General features: G+C 53.4%; 1 protein-coding gene across 1 annotated transcript in view; it reads right to left on the minus strand.

Annotated features, from left to right (window-relative positions):
- Positions 1 to 318: 318 nt before the first annotated feature.
- Positions 319 to 14,140, minus strand: part of LOC118093973 (probable cation-transporting ATPase 13A4) — a 42,350-nt gene continuing 28,528 nt past the window's right edge. The window contains exons 17-30 of the mRNA XM_035133853.2: positions 13,482 to 13,593; positions 11,124 to 11,248; positions 10,132 to 10,301; positions 9,217 to 9,339; positions 8,717 to 8,796; positions 7,861 to 7,903; positions 6,077 to 6,186; positions 5,673 to 5,769; positions 5,217 to 5,289; positions 4,927 to 5,101; positions 4,584 to 4,777; positions 3,571 to 3,659; positions 2,222 to 2,302; positions 319 to 690 (exon numbers count right to left, since the gene is read on the minus strand). Of these exons, the coding sequence (XP_034989744.1) occupies positions 454 to 690; positions 2,222 to 2,302; positions 3,571 to 3,659; positions 4,584 to 4,777; positions 4,927 to 5,101; positions 5,217 to 5,289; positions 5,673 to 5,769; positions 6,077 to 6,186; positions 7,861 to 7,903; positions 8,717 to 8,796; positions 9,217 to 9,339; positions 10,132 to 10,301; positions 11,124 to 11,248; positions 13,482 to 13,593 (1,709 nt within the window). The 3' untranslated portion in view covers positions 319 to 453. The remainder of the gene's footprint in view (positions 691 to 2,221; positions 2,303 to 3,570; positions 3,660 to 4,583; positions 4,778 to 4,926; positions 5,102 to 5,216; positions 5,290 to 5,672; positions 5,770 to 6,076; positions 6,187 to 7,860; positions 7,904 to 8,716; positions 8,797 to 9,216; positions 9,340 to 10,131; positions 10,302 to 11,123; positions 11,249 to 13,481; positions 13,594 to 14,140) is intronic.

Here is a 14,140-nt window from a genome sequence, read left to right on the forward strand (position 1 = left end):
GCTTTTTTATTTTTTAGAAAAATCAAGGTTTGTTAGGGGCGGCAGGAGATTGCTCTGGAACAGGGCAGGGTAACAGATCCCCACAGGCATAGCCCGATTCTCTGCCTGCTTTACCGCCTCCGCCACGGGCAGAGAAGCAGCGCTGGCATCAGCGCCCATTTTGGGCAAGATCGCGAGAGAACCTGCACGCTTCACAAGATCTTGTGCCATTTCAGGCCCGATTCCGGCATTGCTTCTGTGCTGGTGGCGGAGGTGGCAGGCCGGCTGGCCACGCACTTCTGCCACCCGACCGGCTCTAGCCTCCCAAGCTTTGTCCAAACAGCAGCAGCCAAGGCCTGCGCCTCTCCGTCGGCCGAGGAATCCTGCCCTCGGGGGCTGTCCCTTGCCGATGCTAATGGCACCCGCTTTTGACCAGGGAGGTGGCCCTTGAAGCACCGCCATGGCAACCTCGTTTCAGACACTCGGGCCGCAGACGGGCTCTTCATGGCTCACAAACGCCGGGTTGCCGTAGGCCGCCCCAAAGCCAGCCACACGAACCACGTCGGAGCTTGCGGAGTCCGTTCGGTTGAGGGGCGGCCAAGAGGGGTCCCTCTCCAGGGTCCTCCGCAGCTTCTTGTAATGGCTCCTGGACTGGTACCCAGACGCTCTCTTCAGAAGCGCCCACAGGGCTCTGTTCTCGATGACAGCCTCCTGCAAGAGAGAAGGGGGGGGGATCAGGCCCTTGTGTGGGGATAAGGCGGAGCAGGCAGAACTGAAGCCTCAGGAGGCTCCATATCCATATAATAATAATAATAATAATAATAATAATAATAATAATAATAATTTGTGTTTGGGAATGGAGTGATTGCTTTTGTTATTGAGTCATGTGTTTAGTGTTTTTATCTTGCATTTCTTTGTTGTAACCTGCCCTGTGTCCTTCGGACGAATGGCTGTTGGCATAAAGCTGATCTAAATAGAGATAGATAGATGATGGATGGATAGATAGATAGATAGATAGATAGATAGATAGATAGATAGACGATAGATAAAATTTATCCATAGCCTGCTTTCTCCCCAGCCCAGGAATCAAGGCAGCTTCTACAGATAAAACAGAAAGTGCTCAAAAATTGAGATGATCATGAAAATGTAACTGAACATGACCAGAATTAAAATACAGTGGTACCTTGGAACTCGGATGACTTGGCTCCCAAACAAATTGACTCCCGAGCGCCGCAAACCCGGAAGTAAGTGTTCCCGTTTGCGAACGTTTTTCGGAAGCCGAATGTCCGCCGTGGTTTCCGCGGCTTCCGATTGAGCGCAGGAAGCTCCTGCAGCCAATTGGAAGCCATGCCTTGGTTTCTGAACAGTTTTGAGAGTTGAACGGACTCCCGGAACAGATTAAGTTCAAGAACTCAGGTACCACTGTATGGATTTCAAAGAGATCCGTTCAAAACACAGGCAGCCACGATAACTGCAGTTGGGAAGAAACCTCCTTGCCGTTCTTGGGGTGCAGCAGGGACAAGCCCCGTATTGTGGGATGTGAAACACATAGCAGTCAAGTACAGCACTCCTAGAGTGGACATGCAAGGGGATGCTTTGTTCAGCCAGTAGAAAAGCTTCCTGTTTCCTCCTGGACTGAGACAGACTTCCTCTACATGTGACCAGAGATGGGCGTGACCTTACCTGTTCAGGTAACACAAAAGGGCAAGGCACAAAGCCCGCCCCCCCTCTCTGACTCCATTTGTAGAAGCAGCAGCATCTCTTTAGCTAGAGATGCTCTGTTGGCTTCCAGCCAACAGAACACAAAGGAACTATCTCCTTATGGGATAGATTCCACGTGTATATACTTTTGTAACCTAAGTCTGCCTTCAGGGATCCATCTGTGAACTGACTGAATGTGAGTAAAGTTCTTTTATACTTTTTACACAAGTCTGTGTCGTATCTACTCTTTTTAAGGGGGAGTAAAGGGGTTTACCAGGAATCTTATATTGAGAGGCTAAAACTAGCCTGCAACAAGCTAACCGCTGCACATTTTAAAAGGGGAATGTTAGAATGTTATAGAACCTGCTAGCGCAAGTTAGGAAGGATATTATTCAACAATATATCCTCTCCTGCCTCCCTGTGCATTCCCACACGTATCCCGAGAGGAGGGGGAGGAAAGGCCTGGGCTCTCACACCCCCAGCAGCCCTTCGAGGCAGCCTTGAGCAGTTCAGGCGGGGGAAGCCGATGGATCCAACTCACCTCGACAACCAGGGAGACGGCAAAGGTGAGCAGCAGCAGGCCCAGCAGGGAGAACCTCCAAAGGAAGGGAGTGCAAACAAGCTTGGGGGGGAGAGATGGAGGCAGAAGCAGGTCAGAGACATGGGAGGATAGAGGAGGAGAAGGCACATCCAGGGTGGGGGGGAATACCCAGCCCAAAGACCCCCTTTCCATGCCCACTTTGCAGTCTCCCCCCCCCACCTGCCTCTGGGATGCTCCTGGGCGGAGTTGAGTCCGTTGCCGTTATCATTTATTTCAATTTAATTTCATGTTATACACTTATATCCTGCCTTTTACCCCAAGGGTTCAGGGGGGTGGGCATGGTTCCCCCTCTCTAACCCCCCCCCCCCACAACAGCCCTGCGAGGTAGGGTCAGGCTGAGAGGCAGGGACTGGCCCAAGGTCACCACCCAGTGAGAGCTTGATGTGCGAGCAGGGAGGGGGGATTCAAAGGGGGGAGAGTACCTAGCCCAGCACTCTAACTGCTAAGCCACACCAGCTCTCGTTAGCATTAGTATTATAAATATACGATTCTTTGTTTTCATGCTTGTTATTAACTAATATCTATGAATTGTCTTCTCCACATGTCTCAAGGCAGTTTACAAATGCATTGTAAAAACAGTTGAAAACGGGTGTTTTGGTGCAAAACACAACGGAACACAATTTCGCTTGCTTTTAAAACTAAGGCAGAGACCTCTGCAAGGAGCAGAGGGGAAACTTCTGTTATGAGGCCACCTAGTGGCTTGCTTTGCACACTGCAGGTTGTTGAGCTAGCTTGGGGGCCACTACCTGCCCTGAATCTGGCCCTCAATCCACTCAGAGGTGGAGCTAATGATTCATTGTGCTGTTTTTAAACCCCAATTAAACATACTGTATGTCTGGGATGACAGCAAGGGAAGGAGATGCACAGGGGATCAGATCCTGCGGGGGTGCTACTTATTTTTTTTAAAAAAATATTTATTTCTTTCATAAGTTTTATACACTACTGGACTGTAAAAGGGGGGGGGCTCACAGTGGTTTATTAAAAAAAGAAAACAATTTCCCGAAAAATCCACAATACTTTAAAACGTGTGAAAAGTTAAAATGCTAAACCAGGTTAAAATTCTAAATAACTCCCTAAGCATCTGGGCAGGAGGGTTATTTTATGGGGGGGGTGTTAGGCGGGCCCCCTCCCACATAGGAACCTTATAAGCTGCCTTAAAGAGGGGTCTGCCCACAGGGCTTTGGGCAGGGGTCTCACGCCAGGCCTCCCAAGAGACCCCCAGAGGGGCAGCGAGAGGGTGGGGGACGAGGGATGAGCACTTGGGGCGAGGGGGGGGCATTTCTACTCACATCCATTGTGGCATAGAGACCGTCGATGTGGGCAAAGAGGAAGAAGAGGCAGACACCCAGCTGCACCGCCAGGACCAGGACAAAGACATCTGGAAGGAAAAGGCGGTTTGTGGTGAAGTGGGGGAGGAATGCCCGTGGGGGAGAGAGGGGACACAGGGCCATGGAGGTGGAGAGTCAGGGGGGTCCCCAAACCCGTGCAATGCAGGAATCATGGTGAGTTGATAGAGTGCCTTCAGAGCTGGCAAGGGAGCAGGCTTGTTTTCTGCTGCTTGTTTTCTGGGTGGGATCTGAACTGAGGGATTTGAAGACAAGGAAGGAGAATCTAAATAAAGATGAGGAAGAACTTCCCAAAAGGAAGAGCCATTGCACAGTGGAAGGGTCTCCCTCAGGAGGTGGTGGACTCTCCTTCCTTGGAGGTTTTTAAGCAGGGGTTGGGTGGCCCTCGGCCATGGGTGCTTCAGCTTCCATGGGGGGTGGACTGGATGACCCCTGGGGTCCCTTTCAACACTGCGATTTTATGGTTCTGTTATTCACTGGGTGGCTCTCTGTCATGGATGCTTCCGTTGCAATTCCCAGGGGGCTGGAAGAGAGGGCACTGCAGAGTCTGCAATTCCATGATTCATGGTTTAGAGTTCTAACTGAACACGTCAAAATAAAAACGGGCTAAGAGTTGGACAGTGTTCTCGAAGCTACGAACATGAGTTTGACCAAACTGTGGGAGGCAGTGCAAGACAGGAGTGCCTGGCGTGCTATGGTCCATGGGGTCACGAAGAGTCGGACACGACTAAACAACTAAACAACAACAAAGAGTTGTCCAAAGGCCAACCCAAAGGGAGAGGACTTGCGATGCTTCTGGAAGGTGGGGAGGGTCTGGATGCAGGCCATCTCCAACTCTCGGGAGGGAGGGGAGGCAGGCAGGAAGCCTCTAATGGGGATTCTGGGATCCTTGGGGTCTCCGAGGGGCCACCTCTCTCTCCACCCGCAGCCCCACCAGCTGGTCTCGTTGCTCTTACAATTTCTGTACACTGGTTGCCTAAAGGGCTTCCCCTTGGAGAAGACCAGAGCCACCAGGAGGCAGTTGAAGGTGGAGAGAAGCCACACGGTGGTGTTTTCGTAGCTCTTGTACCCGTTGTCCACATCGGCCTCCGTCCGGTTGTTGGGCGAGGCAGGAAACTCGGCGTCACTTTTGTTCCTGGGGGAGCAAGCCCTGAAAAGGACCCCGAGGATGGAGTCAGGGAGGCCGCAGCCTCTGGCCGGGAAGCCAGCTTTCCCTTCCCCCCTTCCCCCCTGAACCAGGCCAGGGGTCCCCCAGGAGGGTCCCCAGCCCAACTCCAGGCAGGAGCAAGGCCTCCCTACCTGAGGAGGTCTCTGGTGGAGTACCAGGGCTGCTTCTGCACCAGGACGAAGCCGCAGACCTGCATGGCCAGGCTGAGGAGGAGGTTCAGTGCCAGAGAGAGCAGCAGAGGTGGGGAGGTGAGGCGGGCGGGGGGCCTCTGGGGAACCAGCTTGGGGTGGGCATGATTCAGGCTCACTGCAAAGAGAGAGGCGGGTGGTGGGAACATCCCTGGGGCAGCCAGAACCCCTCCCCACCCCCCGGAGCCCAGAGGGGCCGGCATCCTAACCTGCGACCGCTAGGAAGAGCTTACTTGTCATGCCCACGAGAGTGCTGATGGCCAGGTCTTGGAACAAAAACTGGTAATTCCCAAAGGAGTTCAGTTGCTGAAAGAGAAGAAGAGCAGGTTGGGAGCCAGGGTGAGGTTCCAGGGCCCAGGCACCCCCAACACCGGACCCGTCGCGGCTTCACACAACCGCACACCCAACGGAGCCACGTGGCCCCTTCTATGCTGGCTGGGAAGGGGGCCTGGAGAGGAGCCAGCTTGATTCCTGCTGCTCCAGAGGGCAGCGCCCAAAGCAATGGATTCGAGTTGCGAGGAAGGACATTTCGACTCAACATCAGGAGGGCAAGAGCTGGGGCATGGACTCCCTCGGAAGGTGGTAGAATCCCTTGGAGGGCAGCAGCTCCCTTGCCCTCAGGATGAGACATGGAAGACACACCCGGCCATCGGAGAGATTCCCCCTCATGCCCACCCCATGCCCCGTACCCAGTAGAGGAGCAGGACTCCGAGGTACTGGATGGTGCTGTAGAGAGCCATGTATTTGAACATGCAGAAGGAGGTGACGAGGGCAGAACGGCCTTGCCTGCGGGGAGAAGAGGGAGAGGGAGAAGGGTTGGCAAGGAGGGCCTTGAGATGCCTGCGTTGCAGCGGGGCTGGACTAGAGGACCCTTGGGATCCCCTCCAACTTTACAGTTCTATGCCTTAGAGAACTGGGAACCAGGGAAAGGAGGAAAGTGGGGCCTCTTGGGAGGTTTCAAGCCCCCTGCACAGCCTCCTGCCAGCCTGCGCCAGCTCAGCACCCCCACTCTGCGTCCCCACCCCACCCGACTTGACTCTGCTCACCAGGGCAAGAGATGGCCCCACCTTCCCCACGGGACTCTGGGGCTCACCTGATCAGCTCTGGGACGCACTCGATGTTGGGGGTCTTGGAGGTGAAGGGGGAAGCCACAGAGGCCTCCTGCTCAGAGAGGGAGACGCCGACATGGGCCACTTTCAGGGCCTGAAAGGCAACAGCAGCCCAGTCTCAGGACGTGGGGCAAAGAACCGCAGAACCGGCAGGCCAGGAACCCCTTGAAGCAGCTGGCCATACTCTGGGGCTGCCGTGGGGGAAGGAACTGTGCGGCAGGGCTGGGAGTTTATTTGAGTTAGCTCAGTTGGTAAAGCATGAGACTTAATATCAGGGGGGGCTGTTGGTTCAAGACCCGCATGGGCTAAAAAAGATTCCTGCATTGCAGGGGGTGGGGCTGGATGACCCTTGGGGTCCCTTCCGACTCAGCATTTCTATGATGTACACACCACTTGGTGGTAAAAGTAAAAATAAAAACAGCAACAAACCACAAAGCAAAAAAAGACAAAGCAAGTAAAATTATCAATAAGATAAATTGACAGCAACGCTCCTAAGACTTTTGAAAAACTGACAGGGAAGATCCGAAACCAGGAAGATCAAGTATTTTCTAAAGACTGGAGTAAACTTGTAATTTATTTAAAAGACCACTGTAAACGGTTGTGATTTTTTTAAAATGGTAATTATGGTTATATAATAGATAAGAGGTAAAGGTAAAGGGACCCCTGACCATTAGGTCCAGTCATGACTGACTCTGGGGTTGCAACGCTCATCTCACGTTATTGGCCGAGGGAGCCGGCGTATAGCTTCCAGGTCATGTGGCCAGCATGACAAAGCCGCTTCTGGCAAACCAGAGCAGCACATGGAAACGCCGTTTACCTTCCCGCTGTAGCGGTTCCTATTTATCTACTTGCATTTTGACGTGCTTTCAAACTGCTAGGTTGGCAGGAGCTGGGACCGAGCAACGGGAGCTCACCCCGTCACAGGGATTCGAACCGCCGACCTTCTGCTCGGCAAGCCCTAGGCTCTGTGGTTTAACCCACAGCGCCACCCACGTCCTCATATATAATAGATAGATAAGGGTAAAAGATGCAGTAAATTTAATCTTGAAGATGGAACCCATGGAGGGAGGGAAGGAGATCTAAGGGTTTGAAAGAACTCTGTGTTTTAATGTTTGAAATTGTTTTGTTTTATATGTAGAAAATTTTTCAATAACTATATATATATATATATATATATATATATGAATGATTTTTGAAAAGTGAAAATAGCAGCAGACTAATAACAAATTAAAGCTTGCATTGATTTTCCCAGCACCTGAACAGGCTTGTCTAAGCAAGAGTGCTTTAAGTGGGCACCAAAAAGGGAATTGCAAAAGCGCCTGATGTGCTGATGTGTGTATCTGAAGAAGTGCGCATGCACACGAAAGCTCATACCTATGACAAACTTAGTTGGTCTCTAAGGTGCTACTGGAAGGATTTTTTAAATTTTGTTTTAAAAGCGCCTGATGGATATCCATCGGCAGGGAGTTCCAAAGTGCAGGCTGCCCTAAAAGAGGAGGGCAGAGCAGCAGGTCCATGGGCACCCCTGGGCAAAACAAGCCTTTGCAGCCCAGGCAGGAGACAGGAACTGGGAGCTCCGGCTTCAGGTTTTGCTGAAGAGCAGCCCGTGGACTCAGAGGCGGCACCGCTCTCAGCCTTGCTCAGGAGCAATTGCAGGTGACATTTGCCAGTGGATCTGGTCCGTCCTGAACCTGGCCTGGAAGAGGCTGCCCCTCCCCGGAGACAATGGACCCCTTTGGAAGGTTTTGAAATAGAGTTCAGTACTGACCCCGCAGTCGTTGGCACCATCTCCACACATGCCCACGAAGTAGCTGGGAAAGGAAAGGGGGGAAAGTCACGCAAAAACACACAAACACACGGCAATGGGGTTTTCGGCAGATTGACATTTGCTCTGATTCAGCGGTAAAACGTGGGTTTACAGGGAGGACAAAAAGCAAACCAAACACGGAGCTCTAAAGCCTGTGGCTGGAAAGCGCAGTGCAAAAGGAAGTCTGGGGAAGCCCCAAATCCCGCAAGGGTCAGGCAAGTCGTTGGCAAATTGCAGCCCGACATCTGCCTTCTGAGCAGAGAGCAGGAAACCCTAGCAGAATTTTGGCACAGAAGCCCTTTCACAGTCCTTTGCTGCTAATGTTTCCAGGCACAAAAATCAGGAAAGCCACCCAGGTGATGCAGATATGGATTTAATTCTACCAATGTTTAATTGTCTTTTAATTATTTTTTCCCCCCCAATGTTTTTAGCTGCTCTTATTTTTATCTGTAAGCTGCCTGGAGTAAATGTATAATATATAATGATCTAGAGCAGGCTCACGGCATTCCCTCTGCTGCAGCCAGGTGGCAATAATAGCTCAAGACATGTGTTAAGATTTCCAGAGATGTGGCTTAAATTCTGGAGGTTTTGAAGGAGACCTTAAGGTGGTTCTCCAACTCCCCGTTTTATTCTCACAACAACCCTGTGAGGTAGGCTGGACCGAGAGTGAGCGACCAGGCCACCCACCTCCCACCCGGTGGGCTTCATGGCTGAATGGGGATTTGGACCCTGCCGTTCTCAGTGCTCTAACCACTGCGCCACGCTGCCTCCCCACCCCCACCCCTACTGTGTGTCTCCTGAACTGGGGCTCACTCACTCCATCTTCTGGAGCTCCTGCACCAGGCTGGCCTTCTGAGGCGGAGACATCCGAGCGAACACCGTCCCGTCCAGGAGAAGCTGCGGGGAGAAAGAGGGCGTGGAGCACAGGTCCACTCTCAGGGGCAGGCTGGGGAAGGAGTCGGGTGCAGCGGCTTATGCCAGCGCCCAGGCGGAGGGGCAGAAGGGCAGAGGCAGCCTGGGGGGCTCAGGCAGGAAGCAAGCCGGGCCTGGCTGGATCCAAGCAGCCTCCTTGGAAGCACAGCATGGAGCGCAGGGTGCTGCCTTGTTCCATGTCAAACCATTGGGCCATATTGCCCGCTCAACTGGCAGCAGCAGCAGCTCTCCCAGCCCTACCTGGAGTTGCTGCCAGAGAGGGCAGAACCAGGGGCCTTCTGAATGCCAAACAGATGCTCTATCGCCCTCCCCCAGACGAAGGGCTCTGTCTGAATGTGCTGCACTCCCCCCTCCAAGAGAGGCACCCCAGGGGTCCCAACTCACCTTTGGGAGCAAGTTCCTGAAGTGCTGACTGAGGACTTCGTAGGTTCTCCCATCCAGGCAGAAGTGGTACCTGCCCCTTCCGGGATCAGGCCCTCGTCCTCCTCCCACTTCCAGGTATCTCTCCTGCAAAAGAGGAGGAAGGGAAATGGCACCTCCTTCTCCTGGCCTCAGACCAGGATCCCACCCGGCAGAGGCAGGTCACCCAGAATACATGGAATTAGCATATATGACCGGGGGGGGGGGATAGAGATTGGTTGACCCCAAAGTTTTAAAAGGAGTGGGAGATGTATAAACAATATCTAGAAGAACAGTCTCCCCATATAAAAACTTTAGAATGCTTCGAATAGCTCTCAAATTGAAATAAGGTGAAAAGAATACAAACAAGATTTAGCATAGATCAAATCTATTGGAAAATCAGAGGCAAGGAATCGAGGAAACAAAGGAAGTTGGAAGTTGATGGTGGAAATATTTTTGTGCATTTGTGAAGCAGTGTTACATATTTTTGTTTGTTTGCTTGTAAAATATGTATTGTATATTTCCCCCCTTTTGTATAATTTTGTCCTGGCTTTCTTTTCTTTTTTTCCTTCTTTGCTCTTCCCCCCCTAAATTTTCTTTGTGTGTATGTGTTGATTTTAAACCAATAAAGATTAATTAAAACAAAAACAACAAAACGGAGGTCCCCTGGGACGGATGCAAAGGCCAGCCCCGGGGGCTCTGTGCTGCATCAGAAGGTGCTGAGGGCAGGCAGGGAACCCCTGAAGGCTCCCCTTGGGACATGCCCTCTTTCGCCTGGCATGCTTTGCCAAAACATCTGCTCTGCCAGCCCCACCCAAGATCCAGAAGCAGGGAGAAGGAACCCCCTCCAGGGCCCCCCCCCAAGGCCAAAGGGAGCTCCCCCCCCCCGGGGACCCTCACCTCGGACTCGCTGTGGCCCTGGTCTTCTTTGCTCTCCTCCAGGAGCTTCCAGCTGATGGAGGGCGAGGGAAGCCCAGCCTGGCCGCTTGCCTCCACAAGGATCACTTGGCTTCCGGGAGGAATCATGCCAGCATTTCGGGCGACGGTGATGGCCGTCTGGATGTTGTCACCTGGAAAGTCAAGAGAGGGGCGCCGCGTCACCCCCTGCGCTGTGGGATCTTCAGGTCCAGAGGGTGTGCTCTGCACAAATTCTCCGGCTCTGCCAAGAGGAGCGGGCTGCGCTCCTTCAGACTAAACTTTCTGGCAGCAGGAAGAATTTTCAAATGTTTATTACGTTTTATATGTGTTGGAAGCCACCCAGAGTGGCTGGGGCGACCCAGTCAGATGGGCGAGGTACAAATGATAAAAATTATTATTATTATTATTATTATTATTGCCGTTTGACAATGGAATGAGCTCCCTCGGAAGGTGGCAGGCTCTCCTTCATGGAGGCTTTCAGGCAGAGTTTGGATGGCCATCTGTCAGGGATTTTTTAGCCACAATCCCTGCATTGCAGGGGGCTGGACTAGATGACCCTCGGGTCCCTTCCAACTGTACCATTCTATGGTGGTGGGCAGCCCGACAGAGAGAGGACAACAAGAAGAAAGAGGGATGCAGGGACGAAGGTAAGAGGGGTAGCATGGGAGCTGGCAGGATTGGAGAGAGGCAGGCTGCGTATTCTTCTGAGAGCCGTCCCAAGCTGAAGTGTCCCAGGTTTATCCAAGGCTCTGCAAAGCTATGTGAATAAATGAAACGAGGGATGCAAAGCACTTGGCACGCTGTTTGGTGCCAGGGGAAAGGACAGATATTCCCAGCCGCCTCTGGAGAGCTCTGACAGCCCCAGGGCCTTTGAAACTGGGGCAGCGAGCTCAGCACCGAAGGGACCCCTCTGTTTCTTTCTCTGGCTCCCAGCACCCAGGTAGGGACCTCTCGGCCCCAGCCAGCTCTCCCACCTGTGACCATGACGCTCCGGATGCGAGCAGCGCTGAGCTCCTCCAGAACGGGCCTCGTCTCGCTTTTCAGCCGGTTCTCCAGGATCAGGAGTCCCAGGAAGGTCAGGCCAGACTCCACCTGCTCCCTTGGAAGGAAGAAGCAGGCGGGTCAGGGCTACTGAGTTCCGGCTGGCCGCATCCTGAAGCGGCCAACCTGGCAGGGAGCAGAATGAGGCTCCGAATCAGGCCTTTGCCCATGAACTAGGAGAGGAGGAGAATGCGAGAGGCCTCTGGCCAGTGCTGGACCTGCGAGGCCATGGGTCTGATCCTGCGGCAGAGCTCTTCTTGGGAGACCTCCTGGATCAGGGTAACAGAGAGGGGAAGGGACCTCCTTGAGCTGGCGGAGGACTCTCCTTCCATAGAAAGCTTTTAGTCAGAGGTTGGAGGGCTGTCTGCCAGGGTTTCTAGAGCTGAGATTCTTGCATTGCAGGCGTTTGAGCTAGATGACCCTCAGGGTCCCTCCCAACCCTGCAGTTTTATGACTCCACTAGTGGTTTTCAGCCCGTTCAATAACGGGCGCTAGAATCCTGGGGTTCGGAGAAGCGCTTGCGCAGCGCTTCTCCGAACCCTGGGACCTGTCCTTGCTGTCGGCGGCAGGGGGACAGGAACGGAGGAGGAGAAAGCGCTGCTTTCTCCTCCTCCGTTCCTCTCCCGCAGCCGCCGACAGGAAGCAGATATCCCAGGGTTCGGAGAAGCGCTTGCGCAGCGCTTCTCCGAACCCTGGGACCCGTCCTTGCTGTCGGCGGCAGGGGGACAGGAACGGAGGAGGAGAAAGCGCTGCTTTCTCCTCCTCCGTTCCTCTCCCGCAGCCGCCGACAGGAAGCAGACATCCCAGGGTTCGGAGAAGCGCTTGCGCAGCGCTTCTCCGAACCCTGGGACCCGTCCTTGCTGTCGGCGGCAGGGGGACAGGAACGGAGGAGGAGAAAGCGCTGCTTTCTCCTCCTCCGTTCCTCTCCCGCAGCCGCCGACAGGAAGCAGACATCCCAGGGTTCGGAGAAGCGCTTGCGCAGCGCTTCTCCGAACCCTGGGACCCGTCCTTGCTGTCGGCGGCAGGGGGACAGGAACGGAGGAGGAGAAAGCGCTGCTTTCTCCTCCTCCGTTCCTCTCCCGCAGCCGCCGACAGGAAGAAGACATCCCAGGGTTCGGAGAAGCGCTTGCGCAGCGCTTCTCCGAACCCTGGGACCCGTCCTTGCTGTCGGCGGCAGGGGGACAGGAACGGAGGAGGAGAAAGCGCTGCTTTCTCCTTCTCCGTTCCTCTCCCGCAGCCGCCGACAGGAAGCAGACATCCCAGGGTTCGGAGAAGCGCTTGCGCAGCGCTTCTCCGAACCCTGGGACCCGTCCTTGCTGTCGGCGGCAGGGGGACAGGAACGGAGGAGGAGAAAGCGGCGCTTTCTCCTCCTTCCTTCCTCTCCCCCAGCCGCCGACAGGAAGGACGCGCGCACTCTTCCCCCCCCCCCGCCTCCTCCAACCGCCGCTCCGGCGGGAGCGGCGGTTGGAGGAGGCAGAGTGGGGGGAGAGTGCGCGCGCGCAGTCTCTGCTGTCCAATCCCTGTATCCCTGGGGCACATGCGCAGTGACCCAGGGACACACGGGACATCTGGACGCAGGGACAACATGGACATTATTATATAGGATGAGTTTTCAAGGCTCAGTAATCCAAATGTCTCCAAATGTGGAAATGGCGAAGGAGTGGGAACCAACCAACCACGTGGATTTTGCTGTCTTAAAAAACAGGCAGCATCTCCAGCCTCAGAGGCGAGTTCTAACTCCTCAGGCGCTGCTATGGAGTCTGGGCTTTGCTTTCCGGCTTGGCTGGACCCGTGACTTTCTCACGACTTCCTCTGGGTTTGGCTAGTTTTTAGAATGACCTCAGGAGGAGAAGCAAAATAAAAAATTCCTTCAGTAGCACCTTAAAGACCAACTAAGTTTTTATTTTGGTATGAGCTTTCGTGTGCATGCACACTTCTTGATACACTTGAAACAGAAGAGTCAGACCCTTGTATATATACAGAGGGTGGTGGGTGGGAATGGGTGATGGGCTGATGGGAGTGGTAAACCTGTAGATGGCTGTTAACAACTGCTGATGACTGCAATTGGTCCTGTGGGGGGAAAGCAAGGGCTGAGGCGCTAATTTTTTTATTTTGCTTCGACTCAGACCAACACGGCTACCTACCTGTAACTAGAACTCAGGAGGAGAGTTTTGGTCGGCACCTTCCACTTCAGGTGATCCTGGACATCCATCCATCTCCCTCTCTCTTTCTCTCTCTCTCTCTCTCTCTCTCACACACACATTCACACACACACAGGCTTTTTCTTTTACCTTGTTAGGAAAGACGCTTCCATTCCCGCCGGCAGACTTTTTTGTGCCAGCCCAATGACTCTGAAGCCCCGAGAGGTATAATGCTGGAGTTTGCTGGTGAAGGTGTCGGGCACTGGGAACGCAAGGACAGAAAGAGAGTCTGCTAGAGGTGGCCCCTCCAGCCCCAGATGCCCTGCTCTCACAGGCAGGGCCAGATTTACGTATAACCTAAGCAAGCTCTAACTTAGGGCCCCACTCCCTTGGGGGCCCCCCTAAAAAATTAAAGGAAAAAAACTGGATGTACATTTCAAAAAATTAAGATAAACAACAAATAAAATAAAACCTACATCCAGCAACAGTGTTTTGCGTTGTGTAGGCTCCTCTGATGTAAGTCATGGACCCCGCCTGCTAGCCTGCTCCCTTAAATATCCCTGGTTTGCTCCTTTCTATATATAGGGTGCCTACATTCTGCATGTGCAAATGGCCTGAGATACCTATGAGGTCCATCAATGCATCTTTGTTGTTGTTTAGTCGTTTAGTTGTGTCCGACTCTTTGTGACCCCATGGACCAGAGCACGCCAGGCACTCCTGTTTTCCACTGCCTCCCGCAGTTTGGTCAAACTCATGTTCGTAGCTTCGAGAACACTGTCCAACCATCTCGTCCTCTGTCGTCCCCTTCT

This window comes from Zootoca vivipara, chromosome 5 (genome assembly GCF_963506605.1).
Source record: "Zootoca vivipara chromosome 5, rZooViv1.1, whole genome shotgun sequence".
In the NCBI taxonomy this organism is placed as follows: domain Eukaryota; kingdom Metazoa; phylum Chordata; class Lepidosauria; order Squamata; family Lacertidae; genus Zootoca; species Zootoca vivipara.